The sequence below is a fragment of the Dendrobates tinctorius genome, unplaced genomic scaffold, assembly GCF_039654945.1.
Source record: "Dendrobates tinctorius isolate UK_male_01 unplaced genomic scaffold, ASM3965494v1 ptg000138l, whole genome shotgun sequence".
NCBI classification, from domain to species: Eukaryota; Metazoa; Chordata; class Amphibia; order Anura; family Dendrobatidae; genus Dendrobates; species Dendrobates tinctorius.
Genome location: NW_027361806.1, coordinates 3,853,768 through 3,871,977, shown reverse-complemented (window position 1 = coordinate 3,871,977; position 18,210 = coordinate 3,853,768). Strand labels below are relative to the sequence as shown.

Genomic DNA, 18,210 nt, shown 5'->3' with positions numbered 1-18,210 from the left:
CTGACCCCAGCGACAAAGGTCACCACATTTATATGTAGGGGGCAGAGGAGAACAGAGGCGTCCAGAGGGGACAGAGGAATCAGTGGCAGGGCGGAGTGGAGTCCGGAGAGGACAGGCCTCTGCGGTCACAGGTACCCCCGGCCTCTGCGGTCACAGGTACCCCCGGCCTCTGCGGTCACAGGTACCCCCGGCCTCTGCGGTCACAGGTACCCCCGGCCTCTGCGGTCACAGGTACACCCGGCCTCTGCGGTCACAGGTACACCCGGCCTCTGCGGTCACAGGTACCCCCGGCCTCTGCGGTCACAGGTACCCCCGGCCTCTGCGGTCACAGGTACCCCCGGCCTCTGCGGTCACAGGTACACCCGGCCTCTGCGGTCACAGGTACCCCCGGCCTCTGCGGTCACAGGTACCCCCGGCCTCTGCGGTCACAGGTACACCCGGCCTCTGCGGTCACAGGTACACCCGGCCTCTGCGGTCACAGGTACACCCGGCCTCTGCGGTCACAGGTACACCCGGCCTCTGCGGTCACAGGTACACCCGGCCTCTGCGGTCACAGGTACCCCCGGCCTCTGCGGTCACAGGTACCCCCGGCCTCTGCGGTCACAGGTACCCCCGGCCTCTGCGGTCACAGGTACCCCCGGCCTCTGCGGTCACAGGTACACCCGGCCTCTGCGGTCACAGGTACCCCCGGCCTCTGCGGTCACAGGTACACCCGGCCTCTGCGGTCACAGGTACCCCCGGCCTCTGCGGTCACAGGTACCCCCGGCCTCTGCGGTCACAGGTACCCCCGGCCTCTGCGGTCACAGGTACCCCCGGCCTCTGCGGTCACAGGTACCCCCGGCCTCTGCGGTCACAGGTACCCCCGGCCTCTGCGGTCACAGGTACCCCCGGCCTCTGCGGTCACAGGTACCCCCGGCCTCTGCGGTCACAGGTACCCCCGGCCTCTGCGGTCACAGGTACCCCCGGCCTCTGCGGTCACAGGTACCCCCGGCCTCTGCGGTCACAGGTACCCCCGGCCTCTGCGGTCACAGGTACCCCCGGCCTCTGCGGTCACAGGTACCCCCGGCCTCTGCGGTCACAGGTACCCCCGGCCTCTGCGGTCACAGACACCCGAAGACTCGTTCTCAGATGAAAGTCATCATATGCCGCTCAGCCGGGCAGATCCTGGAGGATCCCGCGCCGACAAGACGGGAGTAAAATTATCTAATGAATTAAAGAGACTTTAGAGGAATATTGAGAGGATGGGAGACAATGGCCGGGGTCTGATCGCCGGGACCCTGCACTGATCAGCAGTAGGGGCACCATTAGAATCCAGCGACAGCGCGCCGGCGCCAATCATTCTACAGAGGACGGCCGGAGAAAGCCGAACACAACGTCCCACAGAGAATGAGCGGAGCGGCTGTCGTGGAGGGCACACCGCCACCGAAATACCACATTACGTCCCCCACAACAGTGAGTGTCTGTGTATCCAAGCAGTGTGACACTATATGCTGAGCTGCTGTATCTAATCCTATCAGTTGAGATGCAGTGTGCCGAGTCCCCATATTATTATTTATTTTAAAGGCAAAATTAATAAATTAATCCCAGGGGGTCAAATAAAGACCACAGGCGGCACAGAATATACAAGGACAATCCACAGCGTGTACCTGAGCGCGTCCTCACAGCACCACCCGCTCTCTATACACTCGCTGCAGCACGGGGGCGCGTCTCCTCGGTGATATACGGTAGCGGTAGTTCCGGGTTCTTTCTTCCTGGGATGCGCGGTGCTCCGGGGCCGGAGGTGAGCTCGGTGCTGCTGTGCAGTGTTCTGTGATCCCCGCACTGTGCTGGCTGCCCCTGCCCCGTATATAGTCCTCCTCACCCTCCATAGAAATGTATGGTCCAGAAGCTATAGGATGTGTCCTGCATCATGGCAGCCACTACAGATCTGCATCCAGCATGTCCTCCCTATGGGGTCAGTGCAGCGCTCAGTCTCCTCCCCTATAGATCTGTACAGCGCTCAGTGACATCCCCTATAGATCTGTACAGCGCTCAGTCTCCTCCCCTATAGATCTGTACAGCGCTCAGTCTCCTCCCCTATAGATCTGTACAGCGCTCAGTCTCCTCCCCTATAGATCTGTGCAGCGCTCAGTCTCCTCCCCTATAGATCTGTACAGCGATCAGTCTCCTCCCCTATAGATCTGTACAGCGCTCAGTCTCCTCCCCTATAGATCTGTACAGCGCTCAGTCTCCTCCCCTATAGATCTGTACAGCGCTCAGTCTCCTCCCCTATAGATCTGTGCAACGCTCAGTCTCATCCCCTATAGATCTGTACAGCGCTCAGTGACATCCCCTATAGATCTGTACAGCGCTCAGTCTCCTCCCCTATAGATCTGTACAGCGCTCAGTCTCCTCCCCTATAGATCTGTGCAACGCTCAGTCTCATCCCCTATAGATCTGTACAGCGCTCAGTGACATCCCCTATAGATCTGTACAGCGCTCAGTCTCCTCCCCTATAGATCTGTGCAGCGCCCAGTGACATCCCCTATAGACCTGTACAGCGCTCAGTCTCCTCCCCTATAGACCTGTACAGCGCTCAGTCTCCTCCCCTATAGATCTGTGCAGCGCCCAGTGACATCCCCTATAGACCTGTACAGCGCTCAGTCTCCTCCCCTATAGACCTGTACAGCGCTCAGTCTCCTCCCCTATAGACCTGTACAGCGCTCAGTCTCCTCCCCTATAGATCTGTGTAGCGCTCAGTCTCCTCCCCTATAGATCTGTGTAGCGCTCAGTCTCCTCCCCTATAGACCTGTACAGCGCTCAGTCTCCTCCCCTATAGATCTGTGCAGCGCTCAGTCTCCTCCCCTATAGATCTGTGTAGCGCTCAGTCTCCACCCCTATAGATCTGTGTAGCGCTCAGTCTCCACCCCTATAGATCTGTGTAACGCTCAGTCTCCACCCCTATAGATCTGTGTAGCGCTCAGTCTCCTCCCCTATAGATCTGTGTAGCGCTCAGTCTCCTCCCCTATAGATCTGTGCAACTCTCAGTCTCCTCCCCTATAGATCTGTGTAGCGCTTAGTCTCCTCCCCTATAGATCTGTGTAGCGCTCAGTCTCCACCCCTATAGATCTGTGTAACGCTCAGTCTCCACCCCTATAGATCTGTGTAGCGCTCAGTCTCCTCCCCTATAGATCTGTGTAGCGCTCAGTCTCCTCCCCTATAGATCTGTGCAACTCTCAGTCTCCTCCCCTATAGATCTGTGCAGCGCTCAGTCTCCTCCCCTATAGACCTGTACAGCGCTCAGTGACCTCCCCTATAGATATGTGCAGCGCTCAGTGACATCCCCTATAGATCTGTGCAGCGCTCAGTGACATCCCCTATAGATCTGTGCAGCGCCCAGTGACATCCCCTATAGACCTGTACAGCGATCAGTGACATCCCCTATAGATCTGTACAGCGCTCAGTCTCATCCTCTATAGATCTGTACAGCGCTCAGTGACATCCCCTATAGACCTGTACAGCGCTCAGTGACATCCCCTATAGACCTGTACAGCGATCAGTGACATCCCCTATAGACATGTACAGCGCTAAGTGTCATCCCCTATAGATCGTGACATCCCCTATAGATCTTTGCAGTGCTGTGTCATCCCCTATAGACCTGTACAGCGCTCATTGACTTCCCCATAGATCTGTGCAGTGCTCAGTCTCATCCCCTATAGACCTGTGCAGTGCTCATTGACTTCCCCATAGATCTGTGCAGCGCTCAGTCTCCTCCCCTATAGATCTGTGCAGCGCTCATTGACTTCCCCATAGATCTGTGCAGCGCTCAGTCTCATCCCCTATAGATCTGTGCAGCGTTCAGTCTCATCCCCTATAGATCTGTGCAGTGCTCAGTGTCATCCCCTATAGATCTGTGCAGTGCTCAGTCTCATCCCCTATAGACCTGTGCAGTGCTCATTGACTTCCCCATAGATCTGTGCAGCGCTCAGTCTCCTCCCCTATAGATCTGTGCAGCGTTCAGTCTCAACCCCTATAGATCTGTGCAGTGCTCAGTGTCATCCCCTATAGATCTGTGCAGTGCTCAGTCTCATCCCCTATAGATCTGTGCAGCGCTCAGTGACCTCCCCTATAGATCTGTGCAGCGCTCAGTGACATCCCCTATAGATCTGTGCAGCGCTCAGTGACCTCCCCTATAGATCTGTGCAGCGCTCAGTCTCGTCCCCTATAGACCTGTGCAGCGCTCAGTGACATCCCCTATAGATCTGTGCAGCGCTCAGTGACATCCCCTATAGATCCGTGCAGCGCTCAGTGACCTCCCCTATAGATCCGTGCAGCGCTCAGTGGCATCCCCTATAGATCTGTGCAGCGTTCAGTGACCTCCCCTATAGATCTGTGCAGCGCTCAGTCTCGTCCCCTATAGACCCGTGCAGCGCTCAGTGACCTCCCCTATAGATCTGTGCAGCGCTCAGTCTCGTCCCCTATAGACCTGTGCAGCGCTCAGTGACATCCCCTATAGATCTGTGCAGCGCTCAGTGACATCCCCTATAGATCTGTGCGGCGCTCAGTCTCATCCCCTATAGATCTGTGCAGTGCTCAGTCTCATCCCAGCATATAGATCTCCAGCATATAGCACTGCTCATACAGGATCCGTGAGCGCTCAGTCACCTTTGAATACCATGCGCCTATATAGAGCCATACTGTTTATTCTCTGCCAGCACTTATGGGGGCTCACATGGCAGACCCATCAGTATGGGGGGTGCATCCTGAATATGTTATTGGGTCATGTGCTCGCTGCCCCCTCTGCACCATATTTTGGGGACTGTTGGATCAGGCATGTTCCTTATATAGATCAATAAACAGCTCTGTGAGTCACCTATAGTGTCAGCGCCGGACACTTGTGTGACATATGAGGGTGTTTCTGTCACCACCACAGCCTGGAGCACGGTGTGATCACATGGACCATGTAGATTGTCAGCTCTTGTGACCCGGTCGTTTCAGGGCTGGCCATATACTGGGATGTAATTGAGGTTTTCCTCCCCCCATTTAGGACACCTCCGGTATCTTATACACCTCTACGATGTAGGGCACCTCCGCCGTCTAGGGCATCTCCACCATCTTGGGCACATCCACCGTATAGGGCACCTCCACCATGTAGGACACCTCCGCCGTCTAGGGCATCTCCACCATCTTGGGCACATCCACCGTCTAGGACATCTCCACTCTAGGGCACCTCCACCATGTAGGACACCTCCGCCGTCTAGGGCACCTCAACCATGTAGGGCACCTCAACCATGTAGGGCACCTCCACCGTATAGGGCACCTCCACCATGTAGGACACCTCCACCATGTAGGGCACCTCCACCATGTAGGACACCTCCGCCGTCTAGGACATCTCCACTCTAGGGCACCTCCACCATGTAGGACACCTCTGCCATCTAGGGCACCTCAACCATGTAGGGCACCTCAACCATGTAGGGCACCTCCACCGTATAGGGCACCTCCACCATGTAGGACACCTCCACCATGTAGGGCACCTCCACCATCTTGGGCACCTCCACCGTATAGGGCACCTTCACTTTTCCACCCTGCACTTCATGTCTCCTTGATACTTTGTTTCCATGTATTACATGTATTCTCATTGTCTTCCTTTACAGTGAAGTTTTCGGGGCCCCTTCGCCCCATTTCTTGTGAACGCTGCAGCCATGCAGGACGCCAACAACCCGCGCCGGCTCCTGGCCCATATCCGCTGTGTACTGGAGTGCATTGACTGCTTCCGCCGCGCTGTCCCCCTCCCCGAGGTGCTGTGCTACGTTCCTGGGGAGGTGCTGTATAAAATCTGTAAGGACCCCAGCACCGCATCCTCCGCCCGCTCCCTGCTCACTGTGTGGGAGGCCCCGGGGTTCTCCAAGCAGAACCTGAAGAAGCTGTCACGTGCCACGGTGGAAGTCCGTAAGGGAAGCTGTGTCCGAGCCACTGGGGAGGAATATGGAAACGCTAATGGCCTCTGGGTGAAGCTTGGCAAGGTGGGAATTCACCGCTAACGCCAGAAATCGTGATCCTGGCAGGACACATATAATCCTCCTAATGCTGGTGCCTTATGCTCCGGTCACACCCAGAGCTGCAGTCAGGCTCTGCCCCTTGCTGGTTCAGTGTCTAACACAGTACCTTCAGAAGTAGCCAGCAAAATTGTGCATGCAGCTCTGGATGTGACTGGAGTATGTCATTCCGGATCAGTATCGGGTAAAGTGAAGCACGTAATATACTTCTACCCCAGTGCACCAATTGGATGAGCCCTGAGGCCCCCATAAGTGGAGTGACACAGCTTCTTACTCCGGTCTCTTTTCTGCAGGAGCAGATGGAGGAGTATAGAGAGAGCTGCGACCTGGCGGAGGGCTGGGTCCTTCTCTGCAGGCAGGACGAGGGCGGTGACAGGCTGGTCCTGGTCGAGTCGGCCGATAAAACCTACAGACAGCAGCAGTTATTCGGGGTGGACTTCAAGCACCTCAGCAGGTAAATTATATAATTACACATCACCGGCCGGCGCTCTGCAAAAGTTTTAGGCAGATGTGGAAGAAATGCTGCAAAGCTAAAAATGCTTTTAAAAATGGAAGTGTTAAATGCACAGACGATCTGGGGTCGGTTCTCCCGGATGTTTGGAACAATCTCCTGCCGAGTTCCTTCCAAAACTCAATTGGGAAGTGGCAAAAAAAGTGACGACGGCCACCAGATAGGATGGGATTCTCTTTTGTTTTGAAAGCTTCTTACTATGCAGCACTTTTTTTTTTTTTTTTTTTTGCACCCGCCTAAAACTTTTGCACGGTGCTGTAAATAAAACGCATTGCTAACCGGCAGTTGTTCCTCGTCCGCAGATGGGAAGACGTCGTGCACACCACATACTCCATGCGCCTGGGCAAGAAACCCCAGATCACACCGCCGGACGCGGAGGCCGTGGCGAAATTACGGTGAGAACTCATTATACAGGTACTGGCATTAAACCGTGGGGGATACGCAGTGAGTGCCGCCCTTCCCTCGTCCGCAGGTTTATTCCTCCGTCCTGGACGTACGAGTGCGACGAGGATCTGGTTCACTTCTTATATGAACGCGTGGGGAAAGAGGATGAGAGTTTGGGAAACATGAAGCAGTTTGTGGAGAGCATCAACGTGTCATCAGCCACGGTACGGCCTCCGTGATGTGGCCTCACTGCGAGCACGTAGCCTCTGCTCATATCTGTAGACCTTTGCTTCCCCGTCGTGTTTTATTACCCCGCCCTGTGCCAATAACCAGATGGTCGGACCGTCTGCCAACTGCGAGGTGACAATATAGCTCCGCTCCATAACTGTCAGTGCACAAAAGTGGCGCCCTCCTCTGATATTGGATCGCCCTGCCTCTGCACCTTCTGTAAATCCCCCTTCCCAATTCCCGAATGCAGCGCCCTTTGCAAAATCGGGGACCTTGCAAGGTCAATGCCACCCTTAAGGAAGGCAGGTGCAGCGACACAGAGCTGTGCAACTGCCTACAGTGGAGCTATCATGGGAGCCATATTTGTTGTCACCCAGCTTTCCCAGCGCCAGCAGGGCTGATATTTATTGGGATTTTTTTTTTGTGGTCAGGAAAAAAAGTCCCGACTCATGAAATCTGTCATTACAGGAGGAGAACAACCTGTCCGCCCTGACTGACGGACAACACGACACCTACTGGGAAAGCGATGGGTCCCATGGGCAGCACTGGATCCAGCTGCACATGAAAGAAGGCACCATCATCAAGTAAGAGTGGGCAGTATATAGCGCAGGGGACCTACATGCGCTGATAATCACAAATAATCCTGCAGATTCATCTGTACCTTGGGACTTCAGAGCCTGGCGAACTACAAGACCCATAGTCACCAGCGGAGCCTGTGTTACTTGTGGCTCACTATGTGTTCCTGGTTGCACGCTTTAACGTTTCTCCTCGTCGTACAGGAAGCTGATGCTGACGGTCGACTCCACGGACGAGAACTACATGCCCAAGCGAGTCATGGTCTATGGGGGCGAGAGGGAGAACCTGAAGAAACTCAATGATGTCATTATAGAGGAGTAAGTATGAGGGGCACAGGCAGGAGGTATTACAGGAGGGCTCGGATGTCGTTACTTAATATTGGCCTTTTATAGCAGATTCCTAATTAAGTTTGCACCTCGGCGATTACTCCCTATTATTTTTTGCATTGAAAAGTAAACCCTGGAAAATCCCTGAAAGGAGTTGTCCAGCCTGAGGCTACAAGTCTGCAGTTACTTTATGCACGCTGTGAGGATTCTCCAGTGCTGACGGCGAGCGCGTGACCACAAGTATGTGATTTTCATACACGCGGTCACATGCCGACTAGACGTGCGCAGCCTCGCTCAATGCAAGTCTAGTTGGAATGTAGCCAATAATATGCAAATCACATGAGATTCCAGCACTGGTACCGGAGAATCATCACAATGTGACGATTCACATAGAGTGACTTCAGACTTGTAGCTTAAGGCCGAATAACCCCTCTAAAGTAGTATTCTTAAGATTGGAAGCTAATCCTTATCCATGGGGTAGGGGATAACTTCTCGATCACTGGGAGTCTGACCGTTGATTCTTAGAACCGGGGCCTCGTGAATGGAGCCATGGACAGTCATGCGCAGCTCCGCTCGATTCATTCTTATGAGAATGCTGATCTTTGTTTTCGGTGTTCCTGTAAGAATGAATGAAGCCGCAGAGCACCGCTTCTCGGGATCGGGGGGGGGGTCCGAACAATTGGGAAGTTATCCCTAAGCTTATGGATAGGGGATAACTTCCAAACTTTAGAACCCCAGTAAGTCATCCTCATGAACGGATCTGGGAGGTGGAGTAGGAGGCGATTCGTTTTTTTAAACCCTTTCAGTCTCTTTGGTTGACGACCTCTTGATCGTTAGTTGTAGATCCAAATGTATAATCCATTACCGATCCAGTTGCGTTTACTGCTAGAGCTTCAGATCCGTAACTTTGTGTGTCTGCCCTCTCCTCTCTCCGCAGTAGCCTCATTGGAGACGTGTGTGTCCTGGACGACATGACCTCGCACATCCCGGTCATCGAGATCCGGATCACTGAGTGCTTTGGTGAGTGGGTGAACCAGGGAGTGCCGGAGATGGCGGGCTCATCTCATCTCTCATGGCCTATTATATAAAGGGACGGTGCCTAATCTTCTGCAAATAAAGCGGCATCACCCTTGTGTAATTCATTATTCGGAGACTCTGTGCCCCAGTTCTTACTCTGCTTGCTGTCAGTGAATGGATACCTTCTTCTTTACATCCCCAGTTTTAAAACCAAGCCTGATCCCAGTCCTGCTCACGCAGCTTTTTTCCTTTGTGGATTGACCAGAGTGACGCATTGTAACAAACACTCAGTTGTGAGCGCAGCACTTGATCAGCATCTGCTTCAAGACTGCGAGGAACAATGTCCCCAATTATTGTGCAGAAAAGATCTTTAAATTGCTGATAAATTAAAATACATGGCCTGTTAGTAGGTCACGGTACTTATAGTGCTGGAGGCTTCATATCTACTTTCTCTGTTTCTTCTTGTAGATGAAGGGATTGACGTCCGAATCCGTGGGATAAAGATTAAGTCCTCTAAGGAGAGGGATTTGGGGATGACAGCCGACATGTTTCACCCTCCCAACCTGGTACGATACCCACGCCTGGAAGCCATTGACCCTGACGTCCTGTACCGGCGAGCCACAGTCATCCAGAGGTCAGAGCACGTGACAAAATGTCCTGGCAGATTTGCTTTATATAAGCCATATTGGTTTCCCCCAAAACTAGGAGCTTGTTCACATGAGCATATAGGGGCCGTATGTACTGACCTGGTATATATGGGGCTCTTAGTTCAGGTCAGGAGATCTGGGCGGTAACATGGAACTGAATACGCGGCTGCTGTGTGGTCAGATAATTAAAGGGAACCTACCAGTAACACCCCACCTGCATAAATGAAGGTAGTGCAGTATAGGGAAGCATAAAGCATTATTTATGGCACCTATAGCGGCACCATTTGCTGCATGTTTGGACCAAAATCAGCTTTTATTGCTACATAAATTAGATTTGCATGTGCACGAGGGGACATATCGGCACGCTTGCAGACTACGGCTCTTCTTTGCCTCATTAATTGACAGCGGAGACAGAGGCTCTGCCGCAGATTGACAGCGGAGACAGAGGCTCTGCCGCAGATTGACAGCGGAGACAGAGGCTCTGCCGCAGATTGACAGCGGAGACAGAGGCTCTGCCGCAGATTGACAGCGGAGACAGAGGCTCTGCCGCAGATTGACAGAGGCTCTGCCGCAGATTGACAGAGGCTCTGCCACAGATTGACAGAGGCTCTGCCGCAGATTGACAGAGGCTCTGCCGCAGATTGACTGCGGAGACAGAGGCTCTGCCGCAGAACATCACCACTGTTGTAATATGTCAATCAAGGCAGGGACAAGCAAAGAGGAGCCGTAGACCGCAGGTACACTCATGCACCCACCAGTGCACATGCAGGCCTAATTTACATAGTAATGAAAGCCGAATTTCGGCACAATGATGCAGCAGATGGCGCTGTAATAGGCGCCTTTCATAATTTCGTGTACGGCCCTGCACTGCCTCCGTTTTTGTTACCGACGGGCGCCCTGTCGAACGATCCTTAATAAGAGAATATTTTATAACCTTTCCCTCCTCCAGATTTGTCCGGCTGCTGGACAACGTCCTCCATCACCTCGTTCCCGTCTGGGATCACAGTGTCGGCACTTTCAACCAGCTGAAGGTGAGATTCTTGTATCACTGTCCTGACCTGTTACTTCTCACAGCTGAGGGTTTGCTTCAGTTGCTTCCAATCTAGTTGATCCTCTCTGAGCTTAAATGACGCCTATTAGAAAGTTTTTATTTTTGGGCCTCGTCCTTCATCGTGTCGTCCCTCTGATTTCAGCACATTAAGCAGTTCCTGCTTCTGTCCAAACGCCGCTGCCCCCTCATCACTCAGTGCCTGAAGGACTCCGAGACCAGCAAGCCCAACTTCATGCCCCGTCTGTATATAAACCGCAGGCTGGCGGTGGAGCACAGGGACAACCCGGCTCTGGACCCCACCTACAAGAAGACCGTCTTCAGCCAGGTACCCGGAGGTCTAAGCCGGACAATATGCATGGAGACCGCCGCAGGGAGGGAAGACCCCCCGAAAACCACTAATAATTTGCTGCATTTTATGTTATTTTTGTACAATCTCTGCCCCCAGGTATATGAAGGCCTGAAGCCCACCGACAAGTCTGAGAAGCCGCTGGATTACCGGTCAGTGCAGCCGCCCCTCGTATCTGTACATTGCATCTCTGCGATGCTCCATCCTGTTCTCTGGAAGTTTTAGAGACTTTTTTTGTGACCGTATCATAGTTCAGAATTTCATCATCTTGACCCTGATCGGATATCGGATTAATGGAATTTTACTATATTTCCGTTGTTATGACAAGTAGTTCATTATCATGACGCCCCCGTTTGTCCCTTCAGGTGGCCGGTGCGGTACGACCAATGGTGGGAGTGTAAATTCATTGCAGAGGGAATCATTGATCAAGGTACGGAGTGGGGGGGAGAGCCCGGGGGTGACCGTGAGGCCTCATGAATTTTACGCGGGGGATTCTACTGATAACATTGAGTGCATAAAAAATAATCTAATGCAACTTCATCAGGTTTCGGCACCAAAAATGCAGCAAACCCTGATACCTGCATTTTTTTGCAGCGGTTTTTGCACCACCCATTGCTTTCAATGGGTGAAAAACGCTGGAAAAAAAAAAACACTAAAAAGTGTCATGCTGCATTTTGCAAAAAGGCAACTGTTTGACAAAACAGTCAGGAACTAAAAAAAAAACAGCAAAAAAACAATATGTGCGCATGAGATTTCTGACTTTGCTGGTACTCTGAAACACAGCTGAAAATTTGCATTAAAAATAAGGTTGCAAAAACGCAACGTGTGAACAGAGCCTGACTGTGTGCGAACGTTAGAACCAATCTGAATGAAGATAATAATAGGAAAAATTCCCCTAGTGTGGTCCAACAGTCCCCAGTCCAGTATCGTCCATTCAGTATAGTACACAAATCATTATCTGTTCGGTATGAGGACAAAACCGGTGTGAGGCATCGAAAGGGTAAGGGACGTGCTGTGGGAGGGGATACCAGAAGGCTGCTGCTCACCAGGTAGACCTTCTGGATATTTAATCTGGGAACTAGATCCCCCGCGGTCTACACTTGCGCCGTTATGTCATGTGCCGTTATTAGGCATTCTAATTGTTGTTTTGTTTATTTCATTCAATGTATCCAAATGTGTTTTGTCGGGTTTTTTGCATAGTTTTAAGTGTCTTGTGACTTTTATCCTATCAGATTCACTCACTGTGGTTTTGGGATCGATGGGAAATTTTTCCCATCAGGTCTTGAGGAAGAACGGCTGTATTGCATTCGAACCGCGTCGGCCGTCTTGTTTCTTGCTCCACGCTTTAGTCTCATGGATTTTTAAATCTTTGAATATTTTTTTAATTTCTACTACCAGAAGCTGGAATGTCCTTTGTCTCCTAGGACTGTATCCAACCCCTTTTCTAGCTCTGTAGCACAAGCATAGCCTTTGTAATGTCAAAGTGACCTCACCATAGAAATGCATGGTAGTAATAACCAACAGCCTATTTAATCTAACCGTATACTGACATACTTTTCATGATTTTTTTTTTTTTATTAATAAATGATCCCTCTTAGTCATTTATGATCAGGTAGACTGTTCTGTGCAGAACACTGATTCCATCTGATGGTGTCGCTGTCAGAGGTAACATCATCCTCAGCTACTTAGGCAAATGATGTGATGTGCCATACATTCCATAACTGATTCATTCTGTGTGGTGTTTTCTACTGATATTATTATGCCCGGCTATTCCAGCCGACTATAACTCTGTGGTGGCGTCATTCTGTACAATGCGACACTATGTTTTTAGTTTATTTTTTAATGTTCTGCTCCACAGGTGGAGGTTTTCGAGACAGTCTGGCTGATATATCAGAGGAGCTCTGCCCCAGTTCTGCTGATTCTCCGGTGCCGCTGCCATTTTTCGTGCGGACATCAAACCAGGTGAGATCGCCTAAAGCTTAATGTTGCCTTCAGAGCACATGTTGCAACTCTGCTGGAAACAGTCAGCAAGATTGTGGCGCTGTCCTTACCCGACATTAGCTGCTGGACGCTGGCAGTTGTCAGTCATGGTTGGCACAGTGATCCCCATGGTTGGCATGAGCTGTTATCGATCACGTGATGCTCAGTGCTTGTGATGGAGAAGTTGAGCTTATAGGTTGTATCATCTCTGTCTGCCACAATGGTATCGGCCATTTACATGTTATGACTTGTTCTGTTCCAGGGGAACGGCATCGGGGAAGCGCGGGATATGTACGTCCCCAACCCATCCTGCAAGGATCTGACAAAGTACAATTGGATCGGGCAGCTGATGGGCGCAGCTCTGAGGGGGAAAGAATTCCTGGTATTGTAGCTCCTCTATGTGCTCTGGTTCTCTGTCCCTTCTCCGCTGACCGCCCTGTGCCCGCAGGTCCTGGCGTTACCCGGCCTCATATGGAAGCAGCTGACGGCAGAGGACGTGAGCTGGAGCAAGGATTTCCCGGCCGTCGATTCTCTACTTGTAAGTCCAGGGTCTCTGACTATATATCGTGTAACATGGCCACCCGGTGAGGGGCACCTGCCCACCCCCATCATTGTGTCTCATGTATGACCCGTCTGTGACTAACGTGTAATCACAGTACATGTCCTGACCTGCTGGGGGCGCTGTTTCTCTGCTAGGTGAAGCTTCTAGAGATGATGGAGCTGATGGATAAGGATACATTTGAGTTTAAGTTTGGTGGGGAACTGACATACACCACGGTCCTCAGTGATCAGAGAATGGTGGAGCTGGTACCCGGCGGCAGCAACATATCCGTGCGCTACGAGGACCGCCTGGAATTCATCCAAATGGTGCAGAAAGCGCGGCTGGAAGAGAGTAAAGAGCAGGTAAGAGACCAGACAAGGAGGAGGAAGTGTCTGCAGGTCTGATCAGTCTGCCTCCTCTGGAGCTGCACTCACTATTCTGCTGGTGCAGTCACTGTGTACATACATTACATTACTGATCCTGAGTTACATCCTGCATTATACCCCAGAGCTGCACTCACTATTCTGCTGGTGCAGTCACTGTGTACATACATTACATTACTGATCCTGAGTTACATCCTGTATTATACCCCAGAGCTGCACTCACTATTCTGCTGGTGCAGTCACTGTGTACATACATTACATTACTGATCCTGAGTTACATCCTGTATTATACTCCAGAGCTGCGCTCACTATTCTGCTGGTGCAGTCACTGTGTACATACATTACACTACTAATCCTGAGTTACATCCTGCATTATACTCCAGAGCTGCACTCACTATTCTGTTGGTGCAGTCACTGTGCATATACATTACTGGTCCTGTACTGATCCTGAGTTACATCCTGTATTATACTCCAGAGCTGCACTCACTATTCTGCTGGTGCAGTAACTGTGTACATACATTACACTACTGATCCTGAGTTACATCCTGCATTATACTCCAGAGCTGCACTCACTATTCTGCTGGTGCAGTCACTGTGCATATACATTACTGGTCCTGTACTGATCCTGAGTTACATCCTGTATTATACTCCAGAGCTGCACTCACTATTCTGCTGGTGCAGTCACTGTGTACATACATTACATTACTGATCCTGAGTTACATCCTGCATTATACTGCAGAGCTGCACTCACTATTCTGTTGGTGCAGTCACTGTGTACCTACATTACTGATCCTGTTCTGATCCTGAGTTACACCCTGTATTATACTCCAGAGCTGCACTCACTAATGTTTATGGAGCTTTCCTGTAGCAGTTCCTCTGACTTTCCTGCAGTTTGTGATGAATCATTTGCTGCCATGTTTCTTGGTTTTGTAGACCAGAGCCATCCAGGCCGGGCTGCTGAAAGTCATTCCTCAGGCAGTGTTGGATCTTCTCACCTGGCAAGAGCTGGAAAAGAGAGTCTGCGGAGACCCCGAGATCTCAGTGGAGGCCCTAAAAAAGCTCAGTAAGTCTGCACATGGCTTATGTATATAGTCTGTAGAGTGGGGTCGGTGCTGACGCGTTTCGTGTCCTCTGCAGCTCGCTTTGAGGATTTGGAACCAACAGATATTCGAGTCCAATATTTCTGGGAGGCGCTAAATAACTTCACAAATGGTGAGTGTCCTCTGACCGTGGCGGAGTATTAGTGCTCGAGTCTATGGGACCGAAACGCATCGGGCTGAGCACATATAAACCCCACACTGTCGTAGAGAGCTGCTCTTCCTCTACAGAATAATGGGGGTTTTACTGCTGTTTGTGGTGACCCTTACCCCTCTATATATACAACTGTGGTCCATAACCTGTGATATAACCCCAGTCCTTACAGCCGTAGTGGGAATCGACTGACTGTTTTGCTGCTGTTCATGGCAAACTGCGCCCTGTATATTTGGGACAGTGGACTTTAAAGGGATATTCTCGTCCTCTTTCTGCAGGAGCGCACCGCTACTCTGCCTCCCGGATTCCATGCTTGTTGGATGGCGGTGCGCTCCTGAAGATGGACAGTTCAGACTATCAGCATGGTGGTAGCACGGCTCCGAGCTGTGCTGTCTACCATGTTGCTTACAGAGACAGCTGTTACCTCTGCAGTCAGAGGAGCGCAGACGCACTAAAGTTCAGATCCAGCGATCCGGTCAGCTTAGGATCGGCCACTCTGAGACGGCAGAGGTAGTTGGTAACTATGGCATTAAAAAATCCTCTACCCTTGAGAATGGAGAGGACTTTTAATAAGGGGTAAATTGCAAATTTGCCTGTTGCAATTTTAACCATTTAAGAACCTCTTTAACCTGTCTTCTGCAAATGTACAACTCCTTTGTTCATCTCTTAGGGCATGCTGGGGGTTGTAGTTTTGTAATAGGGGGAGATCCACAGGGTATAGATGGCGGGTATAAGCAGTTTGTTACATTCATAGCCCTACAAAATGTTCTTGTCTTTTTCAGAGGATCGAAGCCGCTTCCTCAGGTTCGTCACCGGGCGCAGTCGTCTTCCCGCGCCGATATATATTTATCCGGATAAATCCGGGTGAGTACGATGGTGTGTGCAGGAGATGCCGTCTGGGGGTCTCGGCTCCGTCGTCCCATAACCATGTGATTTCTTGTCCTCAGCTCCGACACTACTGACTCCCTCCCCGAATCCTCCACCTGCTCCAGCACTTTATACCTCCCCAACTACCCCAGGTACAGTATCTGCACCCACCGCCGCCCCGGCTCTGCTCATCTGTTATCACCACAGTCATGTGCCACCGTGGAACGGAGGATTCCTGAATCCATCATTCATTGCTCCTCTCTGTTGTCGTAAATAATGCCGCCATCTCCACGAACACGAGCGCTTTTCGTTACTTTGTACCATGTTTTTTTTTCAGCGCCAAGATCTGCGAGGAGAAGCTGCGCTACGCTGCGTACAACTGTGTGGCCATCGACACAGACATGAGTCCGTGGGAGGACTAAGATGGCGGCAGAGGTGACGCTCGTCCGCCGGGCCGGGAGAACCGTGCTTTATTTATGTTTTTCCCCTATGGACTTTTAATACCAGTAATTGCACCAGAGACGCTTCGCTGTCACCCGGCTCCTGTGCAGACGTCCCGGCGCCGGCTGTGCTTGTGTCATTTTTATTTTTGTATATTGCTCTGACTGTATCCGAGAAAATACAACAACCAAATGTAAACCTGTGTCTGTTCTACCCACCTAGAGGGGGCGCCACCTGCAGCTTGGCATCTGTGGCTCGGGCCATTGTTTTAAAGGGATTCTAGTAGGTATTCTGTGTCTTAACCTGTGTGATATCTGCAAACAGATGAAGCCTCTCAGCATTCCTTTCTTGTTTAGTCTCTGTGCGGAGATTGATGCCTGTTTCTAATAACAGCTAGAATAGTGAGCGCAGCTCTGGGGTATAATACAGGATGTAACTCAGGATCAGTACAGGATCAGTAATGTAATGTATGTACACAGTGACTGCACCAGCAGAATAGTGAGTGCAGCTCTGGGGTATAATACAGGAGGTAACTCAGGATCAGTAATGTAATGTATGTACACAGTGACTCCACCAGCAGAATAGTGAGCGCAGCTCTGGAGTATAATACAGGATGTAACTCAGGATCAGTAATATATGTACACAGTGACTGCACCAGTAGAATAGTGAGTGCAGCTCTGGAGTATAATACAGGATGTAACTCAGGATCAGTAATGTAATGTATGTACACAGTGAGTGCAGCTCTGGAGTTTAATACAGGAGGTAACTCAGGATCAGTAATATATGTACACAGTGACTGCACCAGCAGAATAGTGAGTGCAGCTGTGGAGTATAATACAGGATGTAACTCAGGATCAGTAATGGTAATGTATGTACACAGTGACTGCACCAGCAGAATAGTGAGTGCAGCTCTGGATTATAATACAGGATGTAACTCAGGATCAGTAATGTAATGTATGTACACCGTGACTGCACCAGCAGAATAGTGAGTGCAGCTCTGGAGTATAATACAGCATGTAACTCAGGATTAGTAATGTAATGTATGTACACAGTGATACCACCAGCAGAATAGTGAGCGCAGCTCTGGAGTTTAATACAGGAGGTAACTCAGGATCAGTAATGTAATGTATGTACACAGTGACTGCACCAGCAGAATAGTGAGTGCAGCTCTGGAGTATAATACAGGATGAAACTCAGGATCAGTAATGCAATGTATGTACACAGTGACTGCACCAGCAGAATAGTGAGTGCAGCTCTGGAGTATAATACAGGATGTAACTCAGGATCAGTAATGTAATGTATGTACACAGTGACTGCACCTGCAGAATAGTGAGTGCAGCTCTGGGGTATAATACAGGTTGTAACTCGGGATCAGTAATGTAATGTATGTACACAGTGACTGCACCAGCAGAATAGTGAGTGCAGCTATGGAGTATAATACAGGATGTAACTCAGGATCAGTAATATATGTACACAGTGACTGCACCAGCAGAATAGTGAGTGCAGCTCTGGAGTATAATACAGGATGTAACTCAGGATCAGTAATGTAATGTATGTACACAGTGACTGCACCAGCAGAATAGTGAGTGCAGCTCTGGAGTATAATACAGGATGTAACTCAGGATC

The 18,210-nt window shown here is 50.8% G+C and overlaps 1 protein-coding gene across 1 annotated transcript; it reads left to right on the top strand.

The window, feature by feature from the left end:
- Nucleotides 1-1,646: 1,646 nt before the first annotated feature.
- HECTD3 (HECT domain E3 ubiquitin protein ligase 3) lies at nt 1,647-16,782 on the top strand. The gene is made up of 22 exons (XM_073544427.1): nt 1,647-1,780; nt 5,634-6,002; nt 6,329-6,489; nt 6,849-6,941; nt 7,019-7,154; nt 7,627-7,742; nt 7,938-8,051; nt 8,998-9,080; nt 9,546-9,711; nt 10,674-10,755; nt 10,918-11,100; nt 11,221-11,273; nt 11,487-11,551; nt 12,980-13,083; nt 13,364-13,483; nt 13,550-13,639; nt 13,798-14,004; nt 14,959-15,088; nt 15,163-15,237; nt 16,059-16,140; nt 16,224-16,295; nt 16,481-16,782. Exons 2-22 carry the CDS (start codon nt 5,682-5,684, stop codon nt 16,563-16,565), a joined length of 2,538 nt encoding a protein of 845 aa, XP_073400528.1. The 5' UTR covers nt 1,647-1,780; nt 5,634-5,681; the 3' UTR covers nt 16,566-16,782.
- Nucleotides 16,783-18,210: the final 1,428 nt, after the last annotated feature.

Excerpts from the sequence above, each read along its gene's own strand:
- HECTD3 (XM_073544427.1), top strand. The coding sequence starts at position 5,682 with ATGCAGGACGCCAACAACCCGCGCCGGCTCCTGGCCCATATCCGCTGT. Across the intron at positions 6,003-6,328 it reads TCTGGGTGAAGCTTGGCAAG|GAGCAGATGGAGGAGTATAG; the intron begins GTGGGAATTCAC and ends TCTTTTCTGCAG. Across the intron at positions 7,743-7,937 it reads AAAGAAGGCACCATCATCAA|GAAGCTGATGCTGACGGTCG; the intron begins GTAAGAGTGGGC and ends CTCGTCGTACAG.